The following is a 20,984-nucleotide window of genomic DNA, read 5'->3' on the forward strand; positions in this document are numbered from 1 at the left end:
AATTAACTACGGGTTGAGGTGTTGATGATAGCGAGAGGAGTTGATCAGGTTAACAAAACTAGATTGACTAGATCAATACTTATTTGTTATCATTTTGCTTAGGGTTAGCAACTGGATGAGTGAGGGACTTTTAGTACTGTATTTTTGCGATGTTAGTTTGAGACTGTTTAATCATAGAAGCACAGTTTCCCATCCTTTGATATATTTCTCAGTGTGCTGTAGTCCTTGTCTGTCTCTCTGTGAATTTACCTCCGTTCCACGCAACCCTTTTTTGCCCAGATGGATAGATTACATCCCAGATTAAATCACTCTGATAGAGGCTTTGCAGGCGTGACTGCAAAAGCATTTCAGCTGCGTTGTCTAGAAAAACAGCCTCTAGTAAGTTAATCAGAAATAGAATCTATGCACCCTTGAACAGAGACGTTATTCTTGTCAGATGGTGGGTGCTTAAAAAACACTGTCCTTTGGATGGGTTTTTAGCTGATGTGGGTGCTTGGGCATTGGGCCACATATTTCTCATGGCTTTAGAATTTCTCCCATATTTAGACCCACCAGTGCTGTCCATGGCTTTTATTGTTTCCCTTCAAAGCTCTTTCGACCCTCAAATTAGAGCCGCAATGCCAAACATCTTTCACAAACAAGAAGGTCATGCAATACAACTGGCCCACTCTGTACATTCCATGTCTTTCTGCTGGGGCTGTGGGTGCTACGCACCTCCTCTCATGCAAACCAGCAGATGCCTTTTTTTAGTGCATGACCTCATGGACAAATGCACATCTTTTACTACATGCTGCTTTCCAGAATGGTGTTCTCAATCTGTCAAGCCGCTGTTAGACTCGGCAGCTCAAGAAAAAGATAAAGGTCATCTAGAGGTTTTCTGCTAGAGTTTCATCACCCTTACAAGTTTTGAATGCTAGATTTTGCCATGTGCGTGTGTCCCTCTTTAGTGTGTGGCTTATTAGTCTGGCTCAAGTCAGGTGGCAGTTACTCTTGGTGAAAATGCCTAGTGGTCTGAAGCAGGCTTGATGGAAGGTGTCGGAGAGTTTGAATCTGAATTTCTACCCAGAATTAGCTCCACTGTCTTTTACAAGGAAAGAGTAGATGCTTCTCGAGGCTTCAGGTAATGTCAAAAGAGGCTGCAAGTGCAACCAAATATTTGAGGACTTCGGTTTTGAGGCTGTGACATGATATTGATGTTGCCTTCAAACGGAACAAGTACCACCAAGCAAGAATTGCAAATGTGTAATTAACAGGGTTCTACCACCCAGAAAGTAAAATATTTGATGGTTACCCACTACAATGAGTGAGTGTTCTTGGGCCTCCTCGGTGGTGCTCAAAACGCTTGGCCAGAGATCCAGTAGCTCCTTGGATCAGAGATGTCTTGAGCATTGCTTACCCTTTATTTTTCAGCACACCTTGAGTAAACTGGAAAAAATCCCAGAGAGCTACAATTTAAGGTCCAGTCTTTTGTATTAAGAAAACGAAGAGGATGAAATATGTCACTTTCTGGATTTGTTTTAGGATGACTGGAAGATGAAAGCCTGCTTAATAACCAAACTGTTTTTTTCTAATTTGTTTGACAAAAGGAGTTTTTCTTCTCACTTTATAATTGCCTTTTGGTTAGTTCTGTCAGTCTATGTAACTCAGGTTGACTAAATTAAAACCACTAAGACTCTGCAGATTGTGGAAACACGGCAAACTGCTTTTACAACTAATCTACAGTATATCATTATGGGGAATTATGCTGAATAGTCATACTCAAAGGGTAATGCACGGGTTTGATAAGCTGAAGACTGTGATTTTAATAGCATTTTAAAGAGAGGTATGTTGTAAATTGAACCCCAATGGTGTTTGTCTACCATAGTGTGCCATTGTTTCCTGGTTTCTCCTGCTCAAAGGAGATGTCTTGTCCAATGTGGTGATTAATTCACAATCTGGTAGTGTGTTTTCTGTGTTTTCCCCTCAAAGCGCTGCAATGAGAAATACTGAGCAAGAGTTTCATTAAAAGCTCTTGACCCTCCATTTTCAACCTTGGTTCAGTATTCTTAAAATAGAAGAAACGGAAGGCAAAATAGATGCTGTCTCCACTTCACTTCTCCCGCTTGGCTGGGCATGGGGAAGCCAAATAATTCTCTGCACAAAAAAGACTTTTTCCTTGAAAGTGCCATGTCCACAGAACTGAAAAGTGAGCAAACAGCATTAAAAGCCTGTCCTGTCCTCTTACCTGCTATCTACTTTCTATTCTGAGAAACCTTTTGTGTAAAGAGATGATTTTAGATGGTATCTTAATTTGCATAGAGATTAACCAAGCAGGAGTCTCTTGCGTCATTTTAAAATCTGCATAAAACATTAAAAAGAATAAGCAGTGTGGCAGTGTCTGAGTAATTGTTAAAGATGCTATCTTGTGTGTAGAAGTAAGAGTACCTTATAAGGCACCAAACCCCCAAGCAGACAGATAATAATCAGTGAGATGAGTGGGTACTGACCCGAAATGTTTCTTATCACTTCTCACACTGCAAAGTCTGTCTAAAACATGTGCAGCCTTTCAAGCCCGGGTAACTTTGATCTCAGTCCTTGAAATCAGGTAGGTATCAAATTATCCAAATTATTTCCTCCACAAACCTCTTTAACACAGAAAATTTTACAGCTGTGAATTATAAAAGTACTGTATGGTACAACCAAGCAGTCAATTTTGTTTTTTATAATAGTAATCAATATATAGGCCTAAATCCTCTATGTGATGATTAATTTCCAATGTGAGAGTTTCAATTTGTTCTTGTGTACAGTTTTCAAAGAATAATATGACCAGCCCATTATCTCTTCATCTTAGAGTATTTAGCAAATGTTAACAGCAATGGATTAATCTTTGGCAGTTGGTTCATTAGATGTAAGCTGCTCAATGGTTTTCAAGTAATGCTTTTTTTTGCTGTTCATTGCCAAATGAAACTCCCATCTGCTTGTCATATACTGTAATGTAAATTCCCTGACTCCTACATCTAGTGTTTAAAGAAAGGACCCACATCTGTCTTTACTGGGTCTGACACTGGACTCCCTTTAAAGGACTGTGAAAGTTTTTCTCACTTTTTCATTTAAGGTAAAAGCATATGCACCCCAATTTTATAATTCCTTCTTTCCCTCGGGCCTTTGCTTTTCTCCTAGTCTAAAGATAGTCAAGTCAGACACGTCTCCCAAAGGGTAGTCTAATGAAAACATGAAAGTTAGATTGAAGGAGAATGTCCTAATCTTGTAATGAATACACTATGTTCAGCATCATAAAGATCATTTTAGAATGCAGGGCTTCCAGATTCCAGATTCTGTAAGTTGTACAGTACTTAGAAATCTTTGTACCTGATAAAAGCTGATCAGTATATTGTCTGAAATGAAGTACTGGAATGAAACAGCATTGGTTCTAATAATTGTAACTAAAATTATTCTGCTGGAGTAAAACCATACCTAGTACTCTTTGAGTCAGCCACCAGTTTTAAACCCATAACTCTTCCAAGTTCAATTTGAATTTTATGTTAGCTCACAGCTGTGACTCCTGTTCTATGTGTACAGCCAATCAGGAGCACTACTTGAATAAGGACACCATCTTTTCCAGAGTGTGCACTCGCAGGGGTGCTCTGTATGGATTTTACAGCCATAAACTACAAAGAAAAAGCAACTACTCAAATCCAAATTTAAAAAGTACACAACAAAATTAAAAAATGAACTTCCCTATCTGGGAAACAATAAGCGTTAAACAGTGAAAAGCATATTAATTCCATGGAAGAAGAATCGTTGTGCTCTTGAAGAGCAAAAGTGACCTGTGATTCAGAAAACAGTGGACTGACACAGGAAGATTGATGAAAAGTCTTACAAAGGCTTCTTGTGTCCAATGTCCAAGGAATTGGGTTAAAAAGTAATCTGTGTTTCAAATTTAAATCATGACTACGTCAGAACTCCTTGATTGCTGTATCTTTTACATAATTTTCATGCCGCATATTAAAGCACCATATTAAAGGCAGTTTTCGTAATTGGTTGAGTGCTGGGAGTGTGTACTTTAGGGAGGCAATATGACAGCAGCACTTTTCAGGGCTGGTCAGGTGTTGTTTCTTGTAGATGCCCCCCTCGCATCGTTTCCTCTACCCAAGACGATATGAGATTGTCGAGCCACTCATCTGTGTCTGTGTGGCCCCTTGTGTATCTGATCTTTCATTTCTCTCTCTCTGTTAAGGTGCAGTATAGAAAAAAATGGCACTTCTGTTACTCAGAGGTTTGTAAAGCTCAGATAAAAAATGCTGCATTTATTGAGGAGTCCTTTGCTTCTCCTTTTCCCAGCAACAGTACCACTTTCTCCAGAGATGTATCACTGCAATCAAACACGGCCTAAAAAACACTGCAGTATCAGTCTGTTTAGTTTTATGCCCATGTGCTGTGCTTTAATTTCTTTTCAGGTCCATTTCAATCTCACAGGTCAATAATTTAGGTTCCATTTTTATTTGTGTCAGCCTGCCATGTATTCTGGAGTTTGTTAAATCTGTACGTGTTCAATCTACTGATCAATAAGAGACTCATTCAGACTTTATGTACAAAGTTAACAGTTCCTTCATTTACCATTTAGAGGTTTATACTATATATTATATACAAGGAAAACATCTTTTGCAAGGTCACAGTTATATGGATTTAAAGATGTCGATTTGGTTGCATACACAGATGCTTAAGTCACTTCTCAACTGTGCAACTGCAGATTGCATCAGTACTTTGAGGATATCTTTGTGGTGCCACACCCATGAAGCAAGAACCCTGAACTGAGATTAATGCTGCCTTTCCATTAGCTTTAAAATCCATACTTATATGACACAGACTCCTTTGTTCCCAATAAATAGCTATGCAGAAAAACAAAGGCCAACTGTTAAGAAATTATTAGTATTCCAATGCCCTGGTATTTTGTTTCACCATTTAGCTCTGTACAGTATCTGCATTGTTCATTGGCCACAGTTTGCTGTCCTGTGAATTGGAACCAAACTTGCACATCTTTAGATATGATCTTAAATATGATCGCAGACTAATTTTTTTTCTTTACCAACATAACTATGAGTATCTCTGAAAACCTCCTTTTTAAAAGTCGACTCGAGGCTCGAAGTCTGTTGCAATACCATTTCAAAACCCACTTCATAATTTTTTCTGTTTTTTTTTTCATTTGTGTGATGAATAAAAAACAAATGCATCATGGAGGTGAGGAATTTTTTTAATCAAGTGGTCATTGCAATGTAAAAGTCATGGTAAGGTGCTCTGGGTGGCTATATTCAAGATCTGTTTTCCTTTAAAAGTTGAGGAATTCTTGCTAAACCTGCCATTTTGTGTAAATTATCCAAGTTGCATGTTATTTCTGTAACTTGGAGGTTTTGAGGCTTGGTGTTTCTTTTTTAAGTAAGAAAAGGCCCTCATTGTCCTCGGGGCTGTTTTTCACAGGCCCCAGTTCATAGATAACCCTTGTTGTTCGCAGGCCATGTACAGGCAGATGTGAACCAGAACAATGGGAGCTCCTCTGAGAGCACAGCGGTGACAGACTCCAAGGGTGCAGAGGGCCAGAAGAATGCCTGGAACGACGCCAGCACAGCTGACCCCACCGCCGGCCGCCCCCACCTGGTCCGCCTCTTTTCCCGAGATGCCCCGGGCCGCGAGGACAACACCTTCAAAGATCGCCCTTCCGAGTCCGACGAGCTTCAGACCATCCAGGAAAACGGTGGGACAGGTTCCGAGTGCTCGGATTGTACTGAACAAGAGGCAGACTAAGTTCCCTCAGGGCCACAGAACATCTCAAATATGGCAACTGCAAGCACCTCGGATCAAGCTAGACACGGCTCTAGGCGGCAAAGGGACACTGGTCTGCTGGACCAGCTGGGCAGATTCTTTGGAGGGGAAAAAGAGGGGAGCAGGAAGGGAAAGGTGAGCGATGAGGAATTTTTCTGTAGAGACAAAATGCATTTTTTTACTGTTCGGTAACTGGTGTACAGAAAAGGTTCCACTTTGGTAAAATGTTTTTGTGATTTGCTCTTAATTGTTGAGTTTATTTTTGTTTGAAATATGCATCTAAGCATACAATATCGGCAATTTTTTAAGTAGTGAAACAAATCCATATATACTGTATATAATGTAAGTATGGCCACTGGACCAGACAGTTAGGGTGTGGTTTGAGGACTTGAGTAGCATAAGAAGTTACTCTTGCCTGCACTTCTTGAAGAGGTTGTAACACAATTTGTGTTATGGCAATGAGGTAATAGCATTTAGAACACAATGAGAAAAGTCTAAAAACAATAAAACAAAATTTAACCTGGTTTTGGGAAATTTTCTCTGAGCAGTGTCAAGAAATTTTTGATGCTTTTTCAAGTCTTCAAACTGTCATATAGTTGTACATTTTCAGTTGGGATTAATCTGGTCATGTTTGTTTATGAACTGGAGGCTTTCTGTATTTTAAGTAGATTTTCAGCTGCTTTTTTTTTACCATTTTTGTTTTATTTTCTTGGCTGTGGTAAAAATAACTGAAGCCATTCAAAATTTTTGAACATTTGCCAAATTTATGGTACGTGTAGCATGTGCTGTACAGTTTTCTGGTCTCTGTGCTGTGTATTTCCACAAAGGTTGTGCAGAAGAACTCTGCAATGTAAAATGAAAAGTATTTCTTATTGTACTTCAAGCTCTGTGATTTATCGTAGACTGCAGTATAAAAAGACTGACAGTGGGGAAATAGGGATAGTTTTGCATGCAGCATTATTGCCACAGAGATGATGATAATAGCTGCTTTTTCCAGCTGTCACTTATTTAATCTTTATCTTTGGTTATACAAATGTATGTGACATACTTCTGCTGTAGATAGTTCCACTCTAAAATTATGTATTTTGAAAAAATGATACCGTGATACCAGAATGTAATGGATCTGAAAAGTGAGAGCTCATTTGGAATGTTAATCCCCCAGTTTCTTAAATCTTGCTGAGACTTAAGAGGGTGTGAATTGCATAGATTTGCCACAACGTCCCATTACTTTTTGGTAAAAGCAGTTTAAGTTCTCTGCTTTGTTTCTATTCCCAAAGGATCTTTGTGCCACTACTAAAAGCTTCCCAATTTATTCAATAAATACAATCTGGCATCCCACCAAAGGCATACCATATGAATGGCAAATAATTGAGGTATTTATTGTCCACCTCCTGAAAAATTGACACCCTTTTTTTCATTTCTGTGTATTCCTTGTCAGAGTATTGGAGGAGCTGTGCTGTTTCAGGGCTTTCTCTAGTGCATATGCAATCCACATGTCCTTATTCCTATGATGAATCATCTGCCACTTTGAACACAAACAAGTTGCCTGAGGAGTGAGGGCAGCCATCGGTACGATGAGCAGCGAGGTCGTAGCAGGGAGATCAAAATGAGTGCTTGTCATTGGTGACTTGCAGATTGGCTGCTGTTAGAATAAGAGATCTGACAGCTTGCTCATTCCACTCAGCCAGATGTAAGGTTCAGTTGGGGGCATTAAAATGAACATTTTTATACTTAATTTTCTAAGAAAATCTTTAGCATAAAGATGCATATGAATTCAGTATTTTTTTCTTTATATCTCCATTAAATTTTTGACATTTCAGTATTTTAACCTCTCTAAATTTAGCAGCTGTCCTGATTAGGAATTTTTCCTACTATGCTGAAATGACTGATTTCCATCTCTTTTGAACGGCATTCAACTGATTATTTAATTGTAAGGAAAAAGCTCTTGTTCTAGTATTACAGAAAACATTTTCAGTGTTTCTGACCTACGTGGTAACAGTATGAACACCTAAAGGATTTTGTTTTGTATTTATCATGCTTGTTTTAATAGAAAAAAAAATGTTAAACTGATAGCTTATTGACAAGTGGGAGGGGTGTTTGAAATTGGCGTAGGTGACTATTTTTGAACAAATTGCCTTGCAACACCTGAACTGGTGCCTTTTCTTCTGCTGGGCAGAATCACTATAAACTTGTTAGATCCACATACCAAAAAATGTTGCTACAGTTAATATTTCTCAGGTGTCATATAACATCTGTTACAAAGCTTGCGGACAAAAAGGCAAGAAGTGAAAGTCAAGAGACCCCAAATTACACTTCACAGTGGAAAAAGGACTTCATGCAAACATCCAGAGCTGTAGTTTATAAATAGTTACTGAACTGAAATTGTTCCCAAAATGCATTTATGGTATGTCGCAGAATGTTTAGAAAACTTCACTATGGATTTTAAATCTCAGCCAAATAAAAACTTTATTAACTAGATTCTCATAATCAAGGAGGTGATTAAACGTTTATAGTAGTTCATTAGATTGTTTTTTTTAATAAACATTGGTTTGAAATGCCCATTAATTTGGCTGAGGTTAAAGTTGCGTTCGTCTTTCAACTTTTTGAAAGTGAAAATGTTCCTTCTTCTGTAAAGCTGAATTAATAAAATGCAGTTCTATTATGCAGAAATGTTGCTGGTTTTCCCTGCGCCCAATGAGCGTATTTGTACGATAAACCAATACACAGCATTTAAAAATGGAACTCATGCAACTACTGTTATTCTTGCATACCTACTGTATGATAGCTCTTTTTTAAATTTAAAATTTTGAGTTTATGTATTTGGGCTACTATTTTTGTGATACCAAGTGCTTGCTTTGTAGCTGTTCAGAAAAAAGTTGGTAAAGTTGAGTTTTGTTGGATAATTAGGAGGTTTTGGAAGTTAAAATTCTAACAACACAATCTTCAAAACATGAAAACCAACAGCACCATCTTAAAGTGAAGGAAATAGGATACCCCTAATGAGAAGACTGCAAAAATAAACTGTTTCATCCTTCCTTACATGGTGTAGAATGAGGAATTAAGTTTGAAAAGTGGCATTCATGTTTAGATTTTATCTACAGCAATGTGAAGACGTTTATTTCTCCCCAGACGCTCCTATTTCTCTAAAACCAAATAGTGTGTAAACACTTGTGAGCAAATAACCATCAGTTATTAAAAGAGATCACAAAAAAATTGTCATAAATCAGCTTCATGAAGCTTCTTGGAACCAATGATTCTTCTTACTTTGTTTCATTATACAAAAAGGTTGGAGAATTACTTCATAATTCATAATCAAGACAAGTGTAAAAAGGTTTCCCCTTTAGTTTTGATGGAAAATATTAATTTTCACTTCCTTGTTTCTTATTCTTTGTATTCATTAACATCGGTCCCCATGCTTATTTAGTGGATATATGTATATATCGGGGGAAAGAATTATGTATGTACTGTATATATTGAATTTTAAACTGGGCTCGAACTTGAGGTTAGAGTACATGGTTTACAGTATCTGGCAAAACAGCTTTAATGGAAACCACAGGACTGAGAGGGATATTTAAGATCATGTTTTACAGAAAAACAAATACAACAAATATTTAAAAATGTACTCTTTCATCATGCTGGTAGAAAGAAATGGTCACCAAGTTTAATATTTAGTTTCATTTGGGATCACTAATTGGTTGATAAAGGGAAAACGGTACTAAAACCTAAGAGCTGTTTCATTAATTGAAACCATTTTTCAAAGGGAAATGTGCCGTAACACCTTTACAAATTTAAAATGCAGGGTGGCTTTAGCAATCTTATAACGGGACAACTGGGGTGAATTTTAGCACTTCAGAATAACTCTTGAGTGACTGTTACTGGTAGCGATAGTCATTCCATCTGGGATTTGAATTGTAATGTCTCTTTATGAATTAAGATTAGGTTTTCCTCTTAGGTGGGTATAACTGCAATTAACTGGAGTTTTAAGCAACTCCAGCAGAACCACTAATGAGTTTGCACACTACACCCTACCTCTGAGCTCAGGAACAGCAGTCATGGACAGAGTGAATTTCCACACCTCCTTTTGTCAGTGTAAAATGCTGTTGTCTGTGATGTTGACAATTTCACAGAGGCGGATACAAATGATTTTTTTTTATCAGGTACATTTTCTCAACACATGGCTTTCAGACTCCAAAAGTGCTAAACGTGTATAAGGAAGACTCCAGAAGTGTCTTCCAACATAATGAAACAACATATGAATGTCCAAAAATATGCTGATTTTCAGTTCTGTGTTTCTGTATTGCAGAATTCTTCTTCATCTGCCTCTAACTGTAAGGAATTTGATTTTGATGGCTTTTTTTTTGCGTGTTTTACACAAGCCGCAGTTAATGCCATGTGTTGAGGAAATATTTTAAAATATACTGTGTATAGACTGTATTTTCCCACATTTCTTAGTGGTAATCAGTGCGGATCCCAGTATTTTGCATTGAAAAGATTTGGTGTGTGAAGCTCTGTCAACAAACAACAGTGCAAAAATGACTGCATATCATGAATACAGTAGTTAACAACTTGTTCATTTCTTGAAAGAAACAGGCATCTGTTGACATAAACTGTAATTACAGTAGCTTTGATTAGCCAAGGGAAATTTCAATGTCCGAGAATTTATATTCATTTTCATCCCGTCAAAGTTCCAATGATTTCTGGAGGTATGTTGTGAAGCAGAGGGAAAGCATGGAGGAAGTCAGTGAGCCCATCGAGCCATTTTCAGCTGTGCCTCGTGTTTCAGCAATGCTTGCAATACATGTATAATAGTGTATAGCACCAGCCCCCTACCCTAATTGTATCACCTTTCCAAGTTGTTTTCAGCTTTTGAATGATTGCTTGATTAAACTCTTTAACAAAATCATTTTTGTATTGTTTGATGTTTTTACTTTTTCCCCTCTTCCTCAATAACCTGCCTGCCTTAGCATTTTGCTATAACCACTATTGACCTTACAGCACTGCCGTTGCTTAGACATGGGTAAGACAACTGAAAAGAATAGAGGACTGTACTCATCTGTTAGAGGACCAAAGTTTTCTGTAGCAAGTAGCAAAAAAAACATCATGGTCTATCAAGATTAGGAGACACAGACTCCTACTCTATATCAAAAGTTTTTTCATTTGTGGCAAACGTACTGTAACTGTGGAATTCTAGACATACTTTGTTAATCAAAACATGACGTACTTCAAATTATGCAGTGGGGGATAATTCTCACATTGTTTTAGTTTACAGTACCAATATACAATTTAATTTCCCTTAAATCAAGGGACACAAACTGAACTTGAAGTGGCCCTTCCATGATCCATTTCACAATTTTGCTATAACCAGATCCTTTTTTTTTGTCAAACTAATCCTTCAAATAATCATTTTAACAATTAAGGAACTGGTTTACATCAAAGCACAGCACTGTAGCTATTTGTAAGGTGTAATAAGTTAAAAAAGCCCCATTCTAAGCTATATTTAAAAAATAATATTTTTGGTTCTTAGAGGCTTTCAAAACACTTGAGGACAAGCCTGCTTTCCCTCAAGTGAAGTTGTCAATGCAGAGTTAGCGGTTATAATATGTCTGAGCCTTTGCACAGCACATTATGAAGTATGAATATCATTATATAAAAACCTCCACTGGGTAATAATGCTACTTGCTCTTTAAGGTTGGATTTCTTGAACAATCACAAGCACACCTAACATGGTTGTCTAAATGGTGGATTGCAGTGAATGATGCAGGTGAAATCCCCAAGCAATCTGTATATTCAGATAATTTTTTTAAGCTTATATAATAAGGGACTGGGTATTCACTTGGGATATTCTAACCATTAGCCATGATAGCTACCCTTGGCAGATAATTGTGCACACTGGGGGAAAAAATGACCATATGCTTGGATGTGATATTCCTGCATTTTTAGTTTCTGTTTGAAATACGTTTTAAAATATCAAAGATACAGTACATGTGCTGTTTAAGAAAGCAGGCAGTCCTGTTAACTACAAATGTGGCTCAGAATTGTTCTGTATAGCTTTTACCCTTTTTTTTTTATTTTAAAGATCAGTTTTTTTTATAATCATAGCTTGAGACCATATTGCTCACCTTGTTATGGGAGATGAGTATTTTGTGACAATGCTGTATAGTAGTCAAACTTTGAAACATCTGCTTCCATGAAGTGTCATAATCATCATATACATTTTTAAATTGATTAATTGTTTTAAAAATATTATTGGATTCTATTCTATGAAATGATATGCATCTCCTAAGCTGTCAGAAAAGTTTTTTTTTTAATTTTTTATTCATGCTTGAAAAGCGAGAGACCCTAAATTCTAACATCCACTGACAATCTTTTAAATTATTTGATCCTTTGATCCACACTTTTAAAATTCTGTGAAATTGCTTGGATCATCAAGTCCCAAAAGGTATTGTAAAAGTCAACTCATTGCTTTTTTCAGAAAATAATTGTAAAAAGGCAAGCCACATGAAACTGCAGGGCATTTAAATTGAGAACAGGAAGCACTTCTTTACACAAAGGGTGGTAGTCCAGAAAGTCCAGAAAAGGTATAGTATCCACCCCTGGCTTCCTTCACAGAGATTACAAAGTAAATTTGTGTGTGGTCCAAATGAAGACATGTCTGGAATAGGTTGTTTACAGGTGTTTTTAGATATGTGTGATTGCAGGGATCGCTGGTCTTTCAGTTAAGAGGTACACAATGTTTTATTTGTGAGTACTTTAATAGACATGTACAGTATACCTGTAGCAATGGTGTGAAATTATAAAGGTTAAAGTAAATGATCAAGTTCTTTGGATTTGTATAGTCTTTTCAAGTAAAACAACTGGCAGATTATAATAGTGCTAAAGTTCCAGGTAAAGTTTCACTCAGTTCCAGTTGAGGGAAATCTGTAATGTCTTAAATTGTGTACCCTGAAAGGTTTAAGATGCAGAGCAACTTTTCAGCTGTACTATGTCTGCCTAATTTTTGCTCACCCTTCATCCTACACCAGTCATTGATGGAAAAAGGTACAGCTCTTTCCCTTATTTAATTAAGTTTTTGTTCTAGACATGGATGTAATATATTTTAATTAAAAAAACCAAATTAGAATCAGGTGTGCTTTTTATTATACAAAAAAAGCCTGATCCAATTTACTGAACCAACTGTTTAAATTTTTATCCATCTTCAACTATTTAAATTTATTTATGAAAGGTTTAATGGTGTGAATGGTAGAAATGATTTAATAAAACCTCTTTACCATAATATTTTATGCATTCTTCCTAATATCCTTGCACAGTAATCTATTATGCAATCCTCCTGATATCCCTGCACAGTTTCTCACCTCGATATTTTAATTATGTTGTAAAGACTGTTTTTTACATACTGTACTTGTCTCGAATGCAAATCTCCACAGATGTTCCAACTGCGAATAATCCCTCTTTAAATTCAAGAAGACTGGCTCTTGAATTCAGGGATTATTTTGGGCTTCTACAGATCCTGTGCCAGGACGAGCCTCAAGCCCCACAGTGGCCCAATGTGTTAATGTGCAGAGGAAGGATTTGACAGGATTACCTCTTTTCACCCTTGGTCTGCACTGTGGATGATTATGCGAGAAACAAGTACATTATGCTGTGTATTTATTTTCCATTTGTCCATATCCACTGTAGTTTGATCCACTTTTTATTGTGTTTCGCTATCATATTTACACTACTAATGATAACGTTTCATCTGACAAATTAGAAAGGCGGTTTTGTGAAATTGTTTTTTAATTCTAAAATTAAAATTCCCAGGTAATGGTGCAGAACAAAACCCGACACCAATTGGAAGAAATTGTTTTGCCCATTTGCAACAAAAATGACATTGAGGAATCATTAGACAATTTTCACTCCTAATAATTTGCAGCAATGTTAAATATGCACTTGAAAAATGGCCCTTCCATGCTTCATTTTACAGTTTTGCTTCAGATCCTTTATTATCATACTGATCCTTCAAATAGTCAATTGAACAATTAAGGAACTGGTTACAACAAAGCACAGCACTGTAGTTATTGAGCGCATGGAGACAAAGATCATAAATGTGTAAAATGTGGTGTATAAATCTATTAAAATCTTGATCAAAAACCTGGAAAACCATCAGTGTTTCTTAATAAGGGTATAGTTTTTCATTCTCATTATCTCAATGCAAGCAACTACGCACCTAAGATGCCAAGGAGCTATTAAATCCTTACTCTGTTTGGAAAACAAAACAGGACCAGTATCTCAACCTGAAAACTGACCAGTGCACCCAGGGGGACAATAAGAGTAGGCTCTTCATGGCTTGGCACCTCAGTAACTATCCGAATTGCTGTCATCTTCCTACTCCTAACCTTTGTTCATCTAATTCTGGTCTCCTGATTGTCCCAAGCTCACTTTACATTCTATGGGTGACAGGGTCTTCTCTTGCTATGCCCCTCTGGAATTCTATCCCTAAGGATATTAGAGTCACCTTCTCTGAAGACATTCGAATCCAGACTCAAAAGCTGCTTCTTTTGAGGCTTTTGCTTAATCAGTTCTGTGTCTGCCCCTTGCCTTTTCTTCTGCATTCTTAACATTTGTTCTTAATTGTGCTAAAGTTCGTTACCTCTTCTACTTGTCACATTTTTTCTAAACTGCTTTGAGAAGTCTCAAAGGTGCTATATAAAACAGTTTATTATTATTATTTCTAGTAAAAGTCTCCACTTAGGTTAATTAACCTTTTACCAGGGAGGTTACCAGTTCCAAACCACATTGAGTCTTTAATTGAATGATTCAGGGCTTCTCAGAAAGATACACAGTTGATCAAACCTCTGAAAAACAAAGGAGGTACTGGATTGACTGATTCTTGGACACTCAATAATGACCCGTGATTCCTTGGTTTGACATGAAACCTGTTTCTTTGTATTCATGATTTGTGTACAACACCCGGTTAGGACACACACAACAGCACTTCAGAAACACTGTAGGATTGGAAAAGCAACTAAATATTTCATTTTCAGCTGGTGACCTCTTTCCTGTGACCTCACTGAGCTTAATGTCAAATGCCAACTGTATTGCTGCGTTTTAGAACATGGCAACATCCGCTCATTGACACAGATGAGAGACCTGGCTCTGTAAACCCTTTACTGACCATTTCAAGAAAGCCCACCCCCTACTCATCTTCAGCAGGTGACATTCCCTCCCATAGCAACAGGGATCTGCCACTCTGTCAAACAGACCTGAGCCTGTCAGTAATGGCTTGGACGCCTTCACCCTTCTCAAGACAGTGTCAGAGTATGTGTCCTTGAGGTGGGCTGAGGAGAAGTTGCAGTTACTCCTGCAAATCACCAGTAGACTAACAACAGCTGACTCAGTCCGGGATGTGGAACAGAATGAAGCATCGACCTGAATACAGACTGAACGAGAAAGAAGCAGTAAGTCACAAATACTTTTAATGATAAAAAAAACACGGAGCCTGGGTCAAGAGCTATGAAACTTAATGGAAACCCAGATTAGAAAGGAAAACAGAAAAATGAGTGAGTGAAGAACTGTTCCCAAAAACTCCTAACACATTTTGCTTACTTATTTGTTGTTCCAAACTGTTTACATCTTAGAATGTGTGCTCATTCAATTTGACCTTTTTTAAAATTATGGCTCTTAGTAACAAAACATGGCTAAAGCAGTTTTCATGTTCTTATCGCAGTAAGGAAAAGTCTGTGTTTTTGGAATTCCAGTGTGTGCATTCTGCTGGCACATTAAAATAATAAGAGAATCAGTAAAGCAATTTAAAAAAAATAAAAAAATGTTATAGATTCTGAAGTTCAATGATGAGCATTTCAGTTTTTAATGACAATAAATCTAATTAAAAACATGAAAAATGTGGTGTGAGTAATCTCAATCTTCCATCACATATAATGTTTTAATGCCAAATATTCGACCTCACTGTAAGAAAAAATGCAAAACATTTTAGTCCTTTAGTCCAAAACTCATTTAACAACATGTATTTTGAAAAAAAAGGAATGACAGCTACTGAAGTGAGTTGTTTCATGGAAATTTATAAATGGAGAAAAAAATTCAACATACAATGGCTGGTCTAATGTCTTTATTAGCACAGAACAATAAGGATCAGGTCAATAAGGTCAAATCCACTACAAAGCCTTCAGATACAATGTCACTTAAAACAAAGACACATGCAGACTTGAACACGTCTCCAGTTAAGGCAGATATATTGCATGGATTGTACCCCTGCCCCCTTTAAACTACTGTATATCAAAGACTGCATTTTGTAAATGGTTATGACACTGCAAATGGCCACAGGAGAAATATAGTACATAGGCACATTATAACATTGCAGGCAGTGCTCACATTAATAGATTATTTACAATGTGATTTCATACATTCCTTCTGTTATCAAACTACTGTATGTTTCCAGAACATTTTTCAGCCTCTTATTCTTTTTTTGAAAATCTTATAGTTCAGGAGAGAAAAATAAAATTAGCACATACAATATTTTTTTAAATCTTTCTAGCGCAGAAGAATTTTCATGCACAGGCTTATGTATATTTGCAAAGTGGCGTTAATATTAGAAATAAAAACTCAGATGTCTTGGAATTTTTTAACAATTATGGCTTTAAACAGGTATAATAAGGAACAGTACAGTCAGTGTTCTCTGAAATTGAAAACATCAGAAAGTTCATCAACATATTCATTTAGTATGCTTCTTTTTAATAATGTCTAATAAATTATTCAATGATTATCCTGTATATATATCCTGAATTCTACAGTCACTGCCTATGTCTTGTAATTGTCTACCTCAGGCTTTTGACTGCAAGTCAGATTTTCTCTGTTCATTTCCTGAGCTTTATTAAATGAGCAAACAAATTGGGAGATACTTTGACTCTGTGTTGATAGAACCTTAGGAACAGTGCATGGGATTCCAAACCCTGGTCTTGTGGGACCCCTGTGTCTGCTGGTTTTAACCAAGCTGTTAATAAACAGTGCTAACTGAGACCTTTAACTTATCTACTGTACTTGCTTATGTACAGTAGATGCTTTTGGTTTTCTGGTTTTGACTTAGTCCTTGTTTTGTTTTTTTAAATGGACTTCTACTGTATTTTGTTTCCTACAGCATCAATGTAAATATCAGTATGCAGTCTCTTAAATTGTTCAAGGGTTTTTCTCACTTATGTCTAAGAAACACTGAGTAGGTAATGAATTTATGATGAACGGTTACAGGTGGGAATGACATAACATTCCCGTAAAGAGTTTTTTTTAATTCGACAGAGGTCCAGTTGGTTTCATTTCGGATAACACACATGAAAGAGGGGATCATTGGAACTAAGAATTCAGTACATAGCTGGTACCAATTACAATCCTTTCTATGTTTTTAAGACCAGAAAGCAAATGTAAAATATGTGCTGCAAAAAGAAGAATTGATATCAATTCGTTGGTGATTAAGAACCCAGCTATAACATACTGCATCATAGAACAAAGAAGGCCAGGTTCCTTCTGACCACACCAAAAAGCAGAACAGCATGTGTATATTTTGTGAGTAACCTTTTGTTATTTCCTAGACTGGTAAAGATTATTTCAAGGCATTCATTTAATATTCTTAATTTAAAAAAATGTGCAAACTATAAGGACTGCTATGTTACTGTATAAACTGCTTTTGCATTCCTGTTGGTATAACTTCAAATAAGACGTTCTGGCATATCTGGCGATCTTTTAAGATATTTTCCATTTATGAAATATAGATTCATTTAAATTAGCAATGATGAATCTTGAACACAATTTGTCTTTCTGATAAGAAAATTATTTGGAAAAATTACCATGTGTCATCAGTCTGCCTGCCTCAAGGAAAATCCATCTTCTTTTGTCATTCTATCAGAAATAATCTGATGGCACTGTAATGAAGTCCTCCTGGAAAGCTGCCTTACAAAGAAATAGAAGTCACCAAAAACAAATGAGTATCCTTGAGGTGCACATTCTGCATTTAAATTGTTTAGCACACCTTGGCTCTTGGCATGAGTTGGCATGAGTTTAAAAAGGATTAGCTTTGGTTAATTCAAGCTTAGTAACAGCTGTAACTTGTGGTAACATATTATGCCTCTTTGGCATATCAGTATAATGAAAAAATATTTTAATTCTGGCTACAATAGTTGTTGAAGGTAATGAATAGTCCTCTGGTACCTGAAAGGTTACACTCCATCAAAACACGTTTTCTGTAACATTTCTTTCAATTCCATGAGTATCTTGGACGAGGAGGTCTTCTGGAATGGGAGATTTCAGCATTTTCCAGGTTTGAATGGGAGATGTCTTTTTCTGAACCAGGCTCAGTGCTCCCTGGAAAAAATGGTTCTATGATCGAAAAAGTCTCACTTAGACAAATGCTGTATTCACCACATTTGCTTTCTTCTGTGTGGCTTAAGAAATGGTCAAGCATAGGCTTCCTATTAACTAATAAAAAATGTTTTGAACACTCTTTTCTAAAAAACTGAGTGTTGTGAGAGTACTATGCCCACAACAACAACTGAGCTCCCCCTTCATCATCTTCACTTCCCTTATTTCAGACACCTCTTTACTAACACACGGAAAAGTTGGCATCAAACTAATAATACCATGTAATAAACCTTTGTTTTTCAGTTAAAGTTAATTCAAAAGGTTGATTGATTGATTGGACCATTTTTAAGGATGTTCGAAATGTCAGAAAAATATTATGTGCATATGCTCTTTGTCTGGACAAAATCAGAAATCCAGATCATTCCTGGCACAAAATGTGTAATACGGATTCCTGGGACAGTGCAGATGTGTTGAATGATCGTCAGGAATAGTGACTAGTCAAACTATGACATTGAGTTTTGCTGTCTTGATGGCATTGTAGTGAAGTTTTAGCCAGGTTGGCCACAGTGGGCTATGTCCAAATCCATGTTTTCAGGAAGTGTGGTTGTACCTTGGATTGTATTCACTATGCATCCCGCATCTCCCAATGCCCTAATCCCTCAGCTTCCACAGCTAGCCGACAAGCACACCATTTCAAACGGCTTGCCTCCTGTCATGGGGAATTCAACACTATTGGGAATCCTGACCCTAACAGTCTCATCCTAAAATACAAGACTTGATATGCTCAGTGCAAAAGAACCTCTGAGCACGATAGGAGTATCCGTATGGGTGATAGCGCCCCAGGTCATATACTGTATATTACCTGAACTGCAAAGATGGAAAGGGATGTACTTCAGTACACAACATAGCCGTTGCCCAATCACTCACTGGACATACTAACCAGAGTGAGCTGTCCTTAACTACTCCACATGAAAGTATATTATTTCAACCCAAATAGTTCACAGACTCTAATACAGATTTTGCGCTTGAACTGGACTGTCATCAACAGAACAGGGTTGCTGCTATCCCATTCCATGCAGGTTTGTAAATGCATTGCAGCAGTCTGCAAGTAATGAGACAACATACTAACCTTACGCCCACATGGTGTGTGTATGTGTGATATAAAATATACTTAAGTTTTTCACTTAAAGATTTAGTACAAATTCTATAACAATAAAAAAACTCCTTAATTCAATTGTATCTGTGTATTAAAGGTTTAATTCCAAACCACTTATAAAGTGAGAAAGAACCTTGAAAATGATGGACCAAGACGAATGCAGACATTTCCATGCTCACAGATGAAGCAGAGGAAACCATGGAGTCTTCTGTTTCTCATAGAGTCTGCTCTCAAGTGCCTATTGATTAGGCATCAGATTCAAGGCTGGTGAACTTTGTTGCATTTACTGGCACATAGCCCTTTCCATCTGTTTATTTTTCTAATGAAATTTCTGATGATGTGAAGGAGTTTAACCTATGATTTATTTTTCTGAGTAGCAGAGTTTGCTTTTACAACTCCTGCATGTTGATGATGTACAATAGGTGATATGGCATGTCATATATAATTTGTTTCCCTGCAAATTGTGCTCTGGGAATGAGATGAGTGAGCAGCAGAGGTATTGTGAAACAACTCCCCTTGCTTCCACAGTTTCAAATAAAGTAATTCTCAGAACAGTTTTTCAATAACCTGCATAACATACAGGTTACTCCAAATGTATTCTAGAATTCTACAATTGTGTGAAAATTAATATTAAATCTAATCAGACAACCTTGTCCTGCCATTGTCCCGAAGAAAAGCAATAACATTATGGATCTAGCCTGTGATTTGAGGTTTCCCTCGGCAGTTTAAAATTTAAGGAGTTGCTGTGGCATTGCAAAAAATATGTCTTTAAACTCAATGAAATCGAAGTAAATACAATACCTTATCCAATTAAGCAAATTCTATGCAGGTTTAGTTGCTTATATATTTTTTTCATTAAATATAAGTGAGGTGATATATAGACTGATGCTCAAATTAAGTACAGCGCTGGGGTTTCATTGATTTAATAAAATGTGACCTATTTTGTTATCACTAAAAAATACTTTATCAACACAATTGTTCATTTTTTAAATAAGTAGTATTATGTATGTGCCCAATTAGATGTTGATGAAAAATGTAGACTGATGTATTGTCATCATTATAATGTGTCCCAAGTAAAACTCGACATGCTCTTTACTAAACATGCACAGTTAAAGTTCACAGAATGTAGCTCTTTCTGCAAGGACTTATAAATTAATTCAGAATCTGCACCTCAATGCAGTGCTCATTAATTCGGGACTTAATGAATCACTTTCCTCTGTGCCTGACAAAAGGGAAGCTCAGCTCCCAGACATTAACTGAAGACAGCTGATTGATAAGTATGCCAATTTGGGAATATTAGCAAATATATCAACCATAGATGATCCATTATATTTTTCCTTCCAGACATCTATTAAAGCCTGCGATTATCTAGAAACTGGAATTTAATTTAATTCAATAAACACCTGGCCTTTTCATGTACTGATGTTTGGGAAAAGGTCACATAAGATTCTTATTAAAAAATGTAACAAGGTGTGTTAGAATACTAAATGTGTCACAGAAGGTGACTATTCCTTAGACAATTCCCAGCTCTGGGTACCCAGTATTTTGGTGTACTGTAGCTATCCGCTGAGCTGTGTAAAAGCTGGGCATGGCCATGAACTAAGAAAGACCTGTGCTCATCACATCTGTATAGACAACTGACAGCTAAAATTAATAAATCATGTTCAATGAATGTGCAGTATATGTGGAT

General features: G+C 36.8%; 1 protein-coding gene and 1 long non-coding RNA gene across 2 annotated transcripts in view; one reads left to right on the plus strand and one right to left on the minus strand.

The window, feature by feature from the left end:
• The window catches only part of mbpa (myelin basic protein a), a 101,431-nt gene that overhangs the window by 62,974 nt on the left and 17,473 nt on the right, over positions 1-20,984 (plus strand). Inside the window, 1 exon segment of the mRNA XM_015357146.2 lies at positions 5,489-5,931. Coding sequence (XP_015212632.1) covers positions 5,489-5,931 — 443 coding nt within the window.
• On the minus strand, positions 14,711-18,135 carry LOC107078584 (uncharacterized). Its single transcript, XR_001479543.2, has 3 exons — positions 17,989-18,135; positions 17,628-17,730; positions 14,711-15,215 (listed from the first exon to the last, which is right to left on the minus strand). It is a non-coding gene; the product is annotated as an uncharacterized lncRNA (long non-coding RNA).

The sequence above is a fragment of the Lepisosteus oculatus genome, chromosome 10 (assembly GCF_040954835.1).
Source record: "Lepisosteus oculatus isolate fLepOcu1 chromosome 10, fLepOcu1.hap2, whole genome shotgun sequence".
Classification (NCBI taxonomy): Eukaryota; Metazoa; Chordata; class Actinopteri; order Semionotiformes; family Lepisosteidae; genus Lepisosteus; species Lepisosteus oculatus.